Source organism: Typopeltis vanoorti, chromosome 21, assembly GCF_054136105.1.
Source record: "Typopeltis vanoorti isolate ZY-2024b chromosome 21, IOZ_Tvanoo_1.0, whole genome shotgun sequence".
NCBI classification, from domain to species: Eukaryota; Metazoa; Arthropoda; class Arachnida; order Uropygi; family Thelyphonidae; genus Typopeltis; species Typopeltis vanoorti.
The window spans coordinates 36,480,671-36,495,231 of NC_143569.1; the positions used below are offsets into that span (position 1 = coordinate 36,480,671).

At 37.5% G+C, this 14,561-nt stretch overlaps 1 protein-coding gene across 1 annotated transcript in view; it reads left to right on the top strand.

Annotated features, from left to right (window-relative positions):
* The first annotated feature begins 2,447 nt into the window (after nucleotides 1-2,447).
* LOC150094742 (cell adhesion molecule Dscam1-like) overlaps nucleotides 2,448-14,561 on the top strand; it is a 170,827-nt gene continuing 158,713 nt past the window's right edge. The window contains exon 1 of the mRNA XM_090411346.1: nucleotides 2,448-2,713. Within this exon, the coding sequence (XP_090267472.1) occupies nucleotides 2,665-2,713 (49 nt within the window). The 5' untranslated portion in view covers nucleotides 2,448-2,664. The remainder of the gene's footprint in view (nucleotides 2,714-14,561) is intronic.

The window sequence follows — 14,561 nt, forward strand, 5'->3', positions numbered from 1 at the left end:
GGGTTGACTCTTCTAGTAAAGGTTCATCAGACATTTTATTGGATATAAATGTTCATTACATCCTAGAAGATTCAAAATCAGGTCTTTCCAAAGGACATCGTTATTATCCACGGAGCTATGGTAACTCTAAAAATGTATTAGTATTCAAAATATCAGTTCCATTAATATTCATCTTTCTAAATCGGATTAATAATATGCATATGGAAGAACAAAACGAAATCTCTAATAGCATTTTGAGAAACGCATCTTAAAAAACGAAAATCAATAACACGAATGAGAAACTGTAGAATAATCAGCCTGTTATCATAAATCCATAAAGTAATTTTAAAAAGTATAAAAAACAAAGTAAATTTTAGGTCGGAGATGAATTTCATCGTCTTGCGTTAGCACACCATCTTATGGGAGGACTGAAGTGGCTTGAAAAAGCGTTCCACTTCCCTTGAGAAGAGTTTTCGGTCTAGGTAATGTTTATCCCGTCCATGATACTAATACGACGAGTTTATGGGCGTTCCTATGCTGGATTCACATTAAAAAAAAAACAAAAAAACATTCCGTTCTTATTATAACAACCAAGTGCAATATAAAAAGAGCATTACTAATATCCTCGTTATTTCCTTTATAGTTTCTGTTTATTGGATAAATTCCTAGACGCATACAAGAAAAAAAAATCGGTAAAGCTATTTCGCTTCCCAACATTAATATCATTATGATGTACTCCAGCCGCCAAGGGAACGAAGCCCATTTAAACCTTACTTCATATCAAGAATACTCAATATATTTTCAGGTCATTTACTAACATTTTTAAAGTTGAAAAATGAGGCATTTAGAAATGACAAATAGGGACTCCTAATTAAAATAATACGGGTTCTAATATTACGGAGTATTGAACCTCAAAGAAAAATAGAAAAGACGTAGACAAATATATGGAATTTGAGTCCTTGTGCTAGGCGTTGTTTTCATAGGTTAATCCACCCATTTTTAGTTCTTTCCAATGACAAATCGATTGCTTTCGTTCTATATCAAACGCATGGGTAATAATAGCATGATAAATCTCCCCCCCCCCTGTATTCCCGCCCATCTTCTACAAACAGACACGGAATAGCCTCATTATTATAAGATTTAGGACATTTTTTCCCTGTCAAGATAGCCAACAATTGTAATAACTTCCAAGTGATATGTTTTTCATTTCTTTCGCACATTTTTGGAAAACAATGTCAGGAAATAAGTCATTGTTTTACATTCAGTAACTTGTATTGCGTTTATTCTATTCCACAATAGTCAATTTGCACACTTGTTCGATTGTTTTTAACTTGCTCTGAGAACGCTTCAGTAACATTATTATAGGGATTAGCGAGAGTAACCATGCCATGGAATATAAATTACTTATTAGTGGTAGAAAAGCAGGGTTACAATAGCTATAATTAAGTTCACTTCAGCTTTGTTTGATGTGAGTTTTTTTTCCCCCAGCAAATACTGTCTATGTAATAATGCTCCAACAGATTTCTTTTGAATTAAAAAAAAAAAAAAAAAAGTTTTTTTTTTTTTCCCGTTGCGTAAAAGTACGAGTAGAACGCATGCTCATGTTCGATCATTGTAGCCATTTCTTTAATCATACATTTTCATTATTGAGTTTGGCAATGACGTAACAATGAAACTTTAACAATGAATCAAAAGTGGAATTATTTTAATATGACTCGCAATTGTTTTGACTGGAATAAATTTTCAACAATGAACTTTTGAGCAATCTGAAGAGCTCCTAAAGTCTGTCGAGTTTAAAACTTTGCCAGGAGATTATCTAGAATGAGATGAAAATAGTACGGACTTAATTTTCATGATAGATGAACAAACGCGTGTGCGTATACGTCACACACATTTCTGGAAGAGTGCAATTTTCCCCAAGTTTATTGTATCTTTTTCTTCTTTTTTTTTGACTGTAGATTTATTTTGCACGAGAACTAAATCTGCAAGTTATTACTCTAAGCAGAGAATTAGATCCCAGTAATGAGGAAACGCAAAAATCTTTCACGGCATATCGTGTGTAGCATTCACTTTCTTAAGCATTCCCCAACGAAGTTCATCATCATTTCGGAAACAACACGGCACCGCTAAAGGCGCGCATCTTCTAAAATCTAATGGGGTAGACTGGAGTCTTGCGAAATTACGACGAAATCACTTTACAGTACGAACGAAAAGAAAGGGGCGAATATGATCACGTCTTGAAATCAAGCCGGTGACAATGCACAGCGGGAATGACTGTCGTTTCCCGCGAGATAGAAATAGTGCTGCGTTCGCTGGGAGTGTGTGGGCTTGCGCCTCGTAGCTCTCCACGCGAACTACGCGCATTCAAAATTGCCATGCGCGCCGTTTTAAATCACCTTGGCATGCAAGGTCTGGCAGTCTCCCGTCAGGAAGAGTTGGTGAGCTGGATGAATATCCTGGCTGTAATGAACATTATTGCCTATATTTGCTTTGTGCGCGTGGTGATACGGCATCCCGTTCTTGTTCCGTATGTATACCTAGCTGTGCTCCGTTCTTCGGTAGACTGAATTCGCTGCTCCTTTTTTTTTTTCCTTCTCGCTTTAACCCCCCCCCCTTTTTTCCGTAGTTCCGTAAAGGCGGTATGCTATCACGTGCAGTGGGCACCACCTGACGGCCCGGATCCGAATGCACAGGATTGTGGCTGTTATCATCAGCACTGCCTGGCTCCTCAGAGGTTGGTACACTTCATTATTAATTAATAATTAGATAATGTTATGTAATGGAGTATTTCGAGGGGATGATAAACTTTAGCAACGCGTCCCGATTTCTTTATTCGTTCAGGGAATAGTTGGTGTCGGGGGGGGGGGGGGGAGAGAAGTTGCTAAACCCGAAAGTATGTTTGTATATGTATAAAAATCATTTTCATTTTTTAATTCTCTTATATTTTAGAATATAAATATAATTTTGTTATATTGAGAATTTTCGTAGTTAACATTTTAGTTAACCCTCGTATTTTCCCAAGGAAGTAATCATTTCTTTCTCTTAACACCTCCGTCGAGAATTCGGAATACCCGCTGGTGGGAAAGCTGATGCAAATAGTTACATAAATAATGTTTTTTTCCGAGTATTTGAAAACGATCTCTCGAGTCTTAGACCTTCTTAACGGAGGTCAATTTCGGGAGAAGGTAGTACTTTTTGATTAAAAAAAAAATGCAAACCGATCGGATGCTAATAATAGTTAATTTCTGGGATCGTCTTGACCTACGTTACCTTATGCAAACTATTACTTTTTCTCTTTTCTTTAAATCACTATCCTAATTATAACTTATTCCTTATGAATAATTTGAGTCAGTTATAAACCATTAAGTTAACATACTTCAGTTGACTTGTCTTCTCTTAATACCTCATCTAGTTTTTTACTTGTTTATTTACTTCTATTTAGAAAAAAAATTTATTTGCTTTGTGAGTTTTTTCCCCCCTGGAAAAAAAAAAATATTAACTCAAGTTTCGTATTACAATGCAGTTCATGCGTAACAGCGCCATCTAGGCTAGTTTTAGGTGCATGCGCAGAAATCGCTTAATTACAAAGTAGCCTATTTGTCAACTGTGTACGTTCTAAGGCTGGTTTGTCTGTTTATGATGAGTTAAGAACTCTTTCCAGAAGAAAAATTTCCTCCACATCCGTATGAGACCAGTTAACTTACTGTTAATCGAAAAAGGCTTTTATGAAGCTTAATGTCCTAGACAGAATTCGACTCCAGTTTTGAAATCAGACCGGTGACATTATTTATTTGTATTGGAATTAGTCTGCCAAGGCTTTTGTTTTGCGTTTACAAAACTTGAGGTATACATGTATAACCCGCCACCAAAAAAAAAAAAAAAAAAATTAATTAAAAAGCTCCCATATCACTACTTTGCTTTCTGGTGTATAGATTTTAAATTCTGCGTTTGGAATTCTTACTAAAATTTATCAACCCGTTTCAATCCGACACAATAACATGTATCATGTGATTGACATAACATCTCTGAATTGAATTGTTATGAGTCTCGCTCTTTCATGATTGTTTTTAAAATTTACAGTATCATTGATGAATAATATTTTAAAAATTCCTGTACTTTGTTTTAATTTTATACAGATATAACTCAAGTTTTCTAATCGCAAACAAAAGCCTCGGCAGACTAATTCCAATGCAAATAAATAATTATTCGTCATAAACGAATGTATCGAAGGATGGAAGGGGGGGGGGGATGTTTCAGTTCGTGTCGCTAACTTCGTGCGCAGTTGTTGAAAACTCTTGTATGCTATAACTCATCCAATTTTCTAATGTTATCACCGAGCGCCCTCTAGTGTGTAAGTGACTAATTTCATTAGTCAGTAAGCAATAATTTAAATAGTTGGAACACCAGAGAATAATTAACACACACACAATTGAAATATCTCTTGCAGCCTTAATGTTCGGATTCCAGTTTGGAAAATGGTTTCTGGTTATTGCAGTGGACTACGACTGTGAAACCCCGTTTGCAGATTGCATTAGGCAAACATGCGAACGCTTGCTTACGTACAAAGCAAATAAATACTGTGCCGTTGCAGAATGACGAAAATCGCACTTGACATGTGTTGGGTTGTATATACGCTCCCCCAAACAAAGGTAATGAAAATAGCAAGGAAAGAGGCAAATATGAATATCAGAATAAATGAGGAAAAACTGAATCAAGTAAAGATATTTAAATATCTAGGATTAGCAGTGATGGAAGATGTAAAAGTGACATAAAAGCAAGAATAGCGATGGGAAGAGATGCCTTGAATAGAAAATAGAATTTATTCAGAAGTAAAATGGATAGAAACCTAAAGAAAAGACTAATAAAATGTTATGTGTGGAGTGTTGCCCTCTCTGCAGCTGAAACTTGGACATTGAAGAAAGAAGAAATTAAGATTTTGGAGAAGGATGGAAAAATCAAATGGACAGATAAAATAACTAATGAAGAGGTCTTAAAAAGAGTAGAAGAAGAAAGAAGTCTGTTAAAGATGATAAAAAGAAGAAAGGGAAACTGGATCGGACATATTCTGAGAGGAAATGGAAGAAGATATGCTTACGATGGCTATAAATATGAATGAAAAAATTGTGGTCATTTGACTTTTTAACAATTAAATACTGTAATTATTTATGGGTATAGTAAGTGACATTAAAATAAATTTTTCTTTTTCCTCCTCTGTTAACGGCTACACTATAAAAATGCTCTTAATGTAATATTGCTGGAGTGATCATATTCATATGATTTTAGCAAGTTTTCTCTGTGGTTAAAAACAACAAGGGGACGATATTTATCCCCACACTTAATGTTTTCTTGCTGTCTCAGGAACTCCCTGTTGCTTACCATGCAGTCATTAACCAGCATGATTGATGATTCGTGGTCCAAAACTCCTCTATAAAATCTTTTCGCATCATGCAATTTCATTGGCACATGGGATTTGCTGGTTTGCAGTTCAGAACACTCATTAATTTCTTGGATAATAGGGTTAGTGTCAAACGTCTGGCTTCCCTTCACAAGTTTCTCATTACTCTGTAATTATTTTCTGGTAGCTAATTCAAGGATCTACATTTTAAGTAATCTTCGCGGTCTACATACACTCCCCCGCCCCCTTGGATTCTACAGTCCGTTAAAGATATTGTGCACGATACAGCCGTCGGAAGGGATTCAGGAAATCTAAAATACCAGTGGTACTTAGAACCCACGTGTGGTCTTGTATGGACCAAGACAGATAAGCTGCACTATACCCTAAACTTACTTAGCTCATGCTTTATGAACATCTCGGAGAATATCAGGCGCGTTGGCAGGTCTGGAGATAAAACTTCCTTATATTATTATGAATGAAAATTATGTGAATATTTAGCATTTAACTAATATCAACAAATTTGGTTATTAATTACCTAATTAGAACTTTCGTAATTGTTGCTGAAAACATTACTGGCTACATGTAAGCAGAGTATCGTCACCATGACAACAAAAACGTCACATCCGTTTTAGTCTGTTAATTAGAAATATTGGCTGTAGTCAATGTATATTTCTATTTCGCCGCATGGTATACGCAATCAGAACCTGTTATCAAAAGCATGCGTATTTGTGTTGCGTCCATCTTAGTCAACAAAACTAGGCTGGTTTTATTATATAGTAAGCATAAGACTCAACAGTTACAATTCTTTTCCGCAATAAATACATATTTATTGATTTGAAGTGGCATACTTAAACAGTACCCACACATGATTAAGTTTGGATACAATTGCTTACCATGAAGAGCTTGCGTCACCGGTAACGTGAGGAGAGCTGACGTCGCTGTGAATTTTCTTCAGCTATTTTCAACCAAACGGCTAAAATACCAGTATAAGGACTGTCGCATTTGTACTTTAAGTTATTAACTGGAGTATTCTGATTTGAGAAGTTTTTAACCGATTTGAATTTATATCTGACCGCCTAATATCGGCCCCTCAGGACCACACTGACATTTTTCAGGTGATTTCTCAGTATTTTATGCTCACACTCATGAATTCATAACTTAAAGGTGAATCAGACTGTAATTCTGTCGTCCACCGCAACTGGCTACTCATCTGTAATCAATACATTTTCCATATCGTGAGATGGTATTTTAGCCAAACCTATTCGTTAAAAGAACGATAAAATGGTGGAAGATGTCATAAAAAAAAATATTCTATCACTGAGGATTAAAGCGATTAGGGTTAGGATAAGTCGCATTGTGGCCGTGATAACAATGGTGATCTGACCAAACACGTCGAAAATTTACGACGCAAGTAATCTGTTTACAAACCCACGACCTTGAAGGAAGATTAAATGGGTGCAATGTGTGTCCGGAAAAATATCTACCTTTATATAACTTATAAAAAAGAGTAAAAGAAACACTTCAATTTTTCCTACTTGATTAATTAAATGAATTGAATCTATAATCGCAGTTGTTCTTAGGCATGAATCATTAGGACTAACTTCAAGAAAAATATTTCTAATAGAAATATTTCACTAGTACATCGGAATCCTACTCCAATACCTTTTTGTTACTAATCTAAAAAAAATTAATTACACTAATAAACATAATTAAAATACAAAAATTTAGTTTTAAAGTAGAACTTACCAAATAATTTCATTTTTATTAATACACCTTTTTTATTTTACGATAACTTCTGAATATTAGAATTTAAATGTTTTCGACGAAGTATTCCGAAGCATTAGAGTTTTGAACGAAGCCAAAAGTCCTTTTTAGGACTTTCAGGGTAACAAATGGCAATGCTGTAGCCAATGAAGTTTTAACTGAGGCTGGGCCATTGCCGTTACCCAGCCATGACTAGAGCTTTTTAGCTCGATAACACTCCATCCACACAGATTTTCTTCATTCAGATGACGGGATAAAGATTCAAGGACTCAGTCCATCGCCCAGTTCTTTTAAGAACTTTAAGATGAAGTATTCCTGTGTGGTTGCCGGGATAAAAATAGCACCAATGCAAATCCAAGCATGTCGTAAGAGGCGACTAATTGGACGCTGAGATTCGAGAGTTTGAGTTCGCTCTCTTAAGGTTTTTGCCATAAAGGAGCAATTTGAGTCACCGGGGAAAGTGTTTTCCGGCACGGCCCGGTGAGGGGCTTTGTCGGTGAATGCTTTTCTTCGGAATATGAGCGGTTCTGCTCGGTGGTGGTGTGTGGGTGGAAGGCCATCATTGAGTGGAGCCAACGCTGAGATGGACGGTCTTTCGGCCACTATTGAGTGGTCTAGGGATCATCTTAATCTTAATTTTAGAGATTGGCTTTACTTAAGTATCACCAATGTAGATAATGCATGTCGTACGAGGCGACTAAAATTGGTACCCAAGGATGGCAATGCTGTACCCAATGAAGTTCTAACTGAGGCTCGGCTATTGCTGTTATCCTCTTGCCATGATCAGAGCTTTATAGCTCAATAACACCTTATCCTTACACTGTCCTCTACAGACAACTGGGAATATAAAAAGCAATATTGCTTCGCCCCTTTAAGCCAGTCCTTATAAGGATATATATATATATATATATATATATATATATATAAGACGAATAGTATCCCGTGTGGTGGCCGGGATAAGAATAACTCCACCGCAAATCCATGCGTGTCGTAAGAGGCGACTAAATGGACGCAGAGTTTCGAGAGTTTTGGTCTCTCAGGTTTCTTCCGGAATTTCGCTTCCGGTGAGGGGAGCTTAGATTTTGGGAGGTTTGCCTGGGAGTGCATATATTTTGAGTCTCCGGTGAGGTGCCTTGTCGGCGAATGCTTTTCCCTGGAATATGAGCGTTTCTGCTCGGTGGTGAGGGCGTGCCCCATCACCGAGTGGAGCCAACGGTGAGTTGGACGGTCTTTCGGCCACTATGGAGTGGTCTAGAGATCGTCCTAATTTTTAGAGTCGGCTTTGCTTAAAACAAAAAGCACCGCAAATCCATGCGTATCGTAAGAAGCGACTAAATGGGCGCAGAGATTCTATAGTTTGAGTGCCCTCTTAAGGTTTTTGCCATGAGGGAGCAATTTGAGTCTCCGTGGAGGGTGTTCTCCGACAAAGCTCCTGGTGATGAGCTTTGTCGGTGAATGCTTTTCTCTGGAATATATGAGCGGTTGTGATCAGTGGTGGGGTGAGCCCGTCACTGAGTAGAACCAACGCTGAGCTGGAGGATCCTTCGGCCACTATGGAATGGTCTAGGGATCGTCCTTATTTTTACAGGGTGGCTTTACTTAATAATCCCCAACGTCATCTATGCGTGTCGTAAGAAGCGACTAAAATAGATGCTGAGTTTCGCTCTCCTAGGTTTCTTCCGGAATTTTGCTCCCGGTTAAGGGGGGGGTTGCCTGGAAGAGCATTTTGAGTCTCTGGGAAGGGTGTTCTCCAGTATGCCCCGTGAGGGGTCTTGTCGGTAGATGCTTTTCCCTGGAATATGAGTGGTTCTACTCAGTGGGCCCGTCACTGTGTGGAACCAACGCTGAGTTGAACGGTCTTTCGGCCACTATGCAGTGGTCTAGGGATCGTCCTAATTTTTAGAGACGGCTTTACTTACATATAAGCTCCAATGTAGCCCATGCATGTCGTACGAGGCGACTAAAATGGGTACCCAGGGAGGGTAATGGATGGCAATGCTGTAGCCAACGAAGTTTTAAATGAGGCTTCTACCATGATCAGAGCTTATAGCTCTGATCATGGTAGAAGCCTCATAACACCCTATCCATACATTTTCTTCTACAGATGACGGGAATATGAAAAGCATTCTCGCTTCAGCCATCTAGCCAAAACATTTTTTTATATTTTTAAAAATAGGCGAATAGTTGAAATTGGCCAAGTGTGGTAATTTTTGTTTGCTTGGGATACAACTTAAAGTAATATCCATAAGACCTGAACTCACAAAACAATTATTTTTCCAGAAACGAAGCCTCAGTTCGGTAAGAAATGACTAACTGCAGCATTAAAAATATTTTCCCCCCATAATACTGAAATCCTAATTTTATTTTAATATTTTGCTTTAATCAAAATAGCATGCGAGTCGGAATCTACAAGAAATATTATTAAGACAGCTTTCAGGAAGTTAATTTCCCATGTCAGCAATAAAATCCGAAGTTGGAAAGTCTTGCTATCAACTTATTTAATGCTACATCAAAAGAGAAAAATGGAGTCGCATTTTGTTCACCTACTTGTCATGAATATATTCCCATTCCTTAAATACCACCTGCGTGTTAGCGAATATTCAGACAGTAGTAAGTTTTCACAACATCTACACGAAGACATTTAAAGTACCCGACTTGCAGCCATGTTTTATTTTTATAGAGGCAATAAAGAAAGTTGATAATCATTTAACCAAGGACACCGAAATTCCAGTCTAAAACGGAATGCAAATTACGTTCTTTCTTAGATTATATTTGTAAATACAATTGCGCTGTGCTACCATTATTGTGTAATTGGCTTGAAGAGAATATTCCTCCACACGTCGACGGTTCCTTCATAATTTTAACTAAATAAACTTAATCATTGTGCATTGAATATTCTCTTTGTCGTATTACTTTCGTCCTCGTTTTGAAAAGGGCACGAGACTAGCAAACGTTCCTTTTTATTAATGTAATATTCTTCTGATGCACCTTCTTACTGGTATAGTTCGCCGTACAGTGAAGAATATCGTGTAGATTTTCTTGATTATAATCTTGAATTTTTTTTTTTTTTTTGCAACGGTTGGAATTTAGATTAAACTAAGTATTTATGACTTGTCATGATGATCTCCGTATACACATCGTAAGAAATACGAAACGACTTCAAGCAAGCGAAGAATATTTGTATCTTGTTACGCTTTTCATTTGACGCAGCTGGATATGAAAAAGACGCTAAACTTATTCTAGGCTGTAAGCTTTATATATATCGTAAGTGTGTTTTATGAAGGTAGTTGCGCCTTTCTCAGCTGTCTGCAATGATCACGTCCGCAAATGAATAGGCATTGTGACGTCACACATTGTTGTATGTGATCCTAACAATTGGGAGTAATTAATGATAACCATTGTTGAAGGTATACAGAAAACTGGCATTCTTTGTATATTTTCCGGTATATCAAATTTCAAAAGGAGAAGATAATTGGAAAAGTGGAACCCAACACCGAGATATTAAAAGCTTTCTTTCTCTCTCTCTTCTCACTATGCATGAAATACTTAATAGGAAATTTTAAAAATTGCGAAGCAATTTGTCATCGTATGGACTGTACAAAGAAACGTCTGAGTAAAGCAGGTTTAGCCTCGTTTTAAACTTATTCAAAGAGGATTACCTGTTTATGTAGCATACAATGTTGGGAATAAACTCAGTTTTCAACGTAAATTAAATTATAACTGAAGTTTCAAATTTAGTTGATGTGTATTTATTACATCCCATAATTCTTTTTTAAATCAGTTCTTGTTTTTAAGACTGAAACAAAGACCCATTAAAATTGCAGAAAAATTCTTATTAATGTTTTAACTATTATAAATTTATTAAGTACTATGAATCTTTTTATTTTTAATAAAATATTTAATTTTTATATTTATTTTGAAATAACAATTTATTCAAAAATTAGAAAAATATTCATACACCTTTTCCTGAAATTCATAAATTTAATTAAAGTAACTTTTATACAAATTCTTTACTTGAAGATGTCATTTAGGAGGGCGGTGATTGATTCATTCAATCCAATACCCTTGGAGGGTAATGGATGGCAATGCTGTAGCCAATGAAGTTCTAACTGAGGCTCGGCTATTGCTGTTACCCTCCTGCCATGATCAGAGCTTTAATAGCTCAATAACACCTTATCCTTACACTGTCCTCTACAGATAACGGGGAAGATGAAAAGCATTATTGCTTCGCCCCTTTAAGCCAGTCCTTATAAGGATAAGGTCTTTACTTGAATCAATCGACCGTGAGATACGGTGACTGATTCATTCAATCCAATACCATTGGAGGGTAATGGATAGCAATGCTGTAGCCAATGAAGTTCTAACTGAGACTCGGCTATTGCTGTTACCCTCGTGCCATGATCAGAGCTTTAATAGCTCAATAACACCTTATCCATACACTGTCCTTTACAGATAACGGGGAATATGACAAGCATTCTTGCTTCGCCCCTTTAAGCCAGTCCTTATAAGGACTCTTTACTTGAAGAGAGCCAGATGCGGTGATTGATTCATTCAATCCAGTACACTTGGAGGGTAATGAATGGCAATACTGCAGCCAATGAAGTTGTAACTGTCCCTTATCCCTACACTGTCCTCTACAGATAACGGGGAAGATGAAAAGCATTCTTGCTTCGCCCCTTTAAGCCAGTCCTTATAAGGCCTTACTTGAATCGAAAACTGCGGTCGCAATCAATCCAATACCCTTGGAGGGTAACGGATGGCAGTGCTGTAGCCAATGAAGTACTAACTGAGGCTCGGCTATTGTTACCCTCCTGCCATGATCAGAGCTTTAATAGCTCAATAACACCTTATCCCTACACTGTCCTCTACAGATAACGGGGAAGATGAAAAGCATTCTTGTTTCGCCCCTTTAAGCCAGTCCTTATAAGGATAAGGGCCTTACTTGAATCGGCGGGTAAGGAGTATCCAATACCCTTGGAGGGCAATGCTGTAGCCAATGAAGTTTAACTGAGGCTGTTGCTGCTACCCCCTTGGGGCGCTGAGATTCGATACTTTTGAGTTCGCTCTCTTAAGCTTTTTGCCTTAAGGGAGCAATTTGAGTCTCCAGCGAAGGTGTTCTCCGGCACGGCCCGCTGAGGGGCTTTGTCGGTGAATGCTTTTCTTCGGAATATGAGCGGTTCTGCTCGCTGGTGGTGTGTGGGCCATCACTGAATGGAGCCAACGTTGAGATGGACGGTCTTTCGCCCACGATTGAGTGGCCTAGGGATCGTCCGAATTTTTAGAGACGGCTTTACCTTTAAATATGGCAATGCTGTAGCTAATGAAGTTCTGAGGCTCTGCTATTGCTGTTACCCCTCTTGCCATGATCAGAGCTTTATAGCTCAATAACACCTTATCCCTACACTGTCTTCTTCAGACAACGGGGAATATGAAGAGCCATATTGCTTCGCCCCTTTAAGCCAGTCCTTATAAGGATAAGGGTTGTATTCTGGATGATCGTGATATGCAGTGATTAATATCCTTGGAGGGTAATGGATGGCAATGCTGTAGCCAATGAAGTTCTAATTGAGGCGCGGCTATTTCTGTTACCCTCCTGCCATGATCAGAGCTTTAATAGCTCAATAACACCTACGCTGTTCTCTACAGATAACGGGGAAGATGAAAAGCATTCTTGCTTCGCCCCTATAAGCCAGTCCTTATAAGGCCTTACTTGAAGAACGTATGGAGAGGGGCATCATCACGAATCGAATCAACCTTACTTGAATTTTATGTTTTAAACATCAGTACTAGCTAATTATTACGGTATTATGCAGTTTTCCATCTTATTTTCAAGTATCGATTCTTTCATTCCAGTTCGTATAATGATTATTTGATGCCTTTCACTGTATTTTTAAAAAGATTTGTTTCATAAATCTTTTATCCGATACTTCATGTTGTTTGCTATCTGGGTCTTTTAGAAATTTCCTACATCCAGCAAAGGAACGTAGGCACTTCAAATGAGTAAATCTTTAAAAAAATAAATGAACAAGTAATTCTTTAATGTTCTCATACGTAACCGAAATCCTAAAATTATTATGAGCTGTTCGAGTAGGCTGGCATTAATTTTGCAGATGAGTATTTTCTCTTCATCCACACACACAAGGTGCAAGTCAGATAATTAATCTTTAATATATTACCTCGCGCATACAGTTTTAATGCTAGACTCGAGATTACGCGACGCACGTGCAACTTGAGAATCCCCTTGTTCTCCGCACGGATCGATGAGAATCAATAATAATTCCCTATTATTAAAATATCATTGTAAATGGACAATTCGAAGACAAACTCGGATATCAGGAGTGAATCAATAAGGCTCGAGCTACTGCCGCTGCTGTTGTGTGCTCTCTGACGTCAACACGTGTCAACCCGCAGTTCGCTAAATATCTGACTGTAAACTAGGTTTGTTCCGCACAACCTCTAGATGTTAGTGATTGATGAACCACCAATGTTACTCGTCAATGACCTTCCTCGCCAAGTACCGTGAGTTTAATGCAGAGTAACAGTGCGGAACATCCCATCTGATCTCATCACCCACTGCTGGTTACGAGGAAGATATTGAATCGCGTACTAGCTGTGATACGTTTTCGAAATCGGATTTAATATCCGGTTACACTGAGTGCAGCTATACAAGTTAGTTTTTTCGACGGAAGGAATTCCAGTTGCTTTTTTTTAAGCTGCTAAGCTTTCTTTTCTATTCTTTAAATTGTTTTATGCGTACTTAAATTAAAAAGAAGGCAATCCTACAGAATTAAAAATTCATCTGAATTTTAAAAATAACGTCTGCAGCTGCTAAAGAATATGACATCAGTAACTGAGCTTACCAGAGATTATCCCATTTATATAATACTTGTATCAATTTTCACACCTCTTTTTGATATATTTAGTGGTTTTTCTGTTTATAATATCATTTAGCCCAAGAGTGATGTAATGTCGTGCTTGCATGAAATATGCAAATAGAATTAGGTGATCAAAAACAAATCAGATAAAGTATATTGAACGTGTGTTTTTAAATAACATTTAAAAATAGGCTTAAATTTTATTTCCCGATCTTATTTGCCAACGAATAGCGTCAGACCCTCCATAACTCATTCTGTATTGATATCATTTGACAGGAATGGCCTGAGTTCGAATCCCGTTCAGGACTCTACTTTTTTTTTTAATAAAAGCTCCTCAAAAGAAACAGAGTTAACCAGCCTAACAGGGACTGACAAGATTATTCGTCCTTCAGAAGAGGCAAACTGGAGAGAACACACACACAGATAAGACATAATACGTTCAGTAGCCGTGCAGCCTTAGTTGCTTTTTCTACAAATCTAAAACAGCATCTTCGCTACACCCAAGAGGATATCGGTTCGAATTCTGTTGCAGTATGTATGTTTTTAAA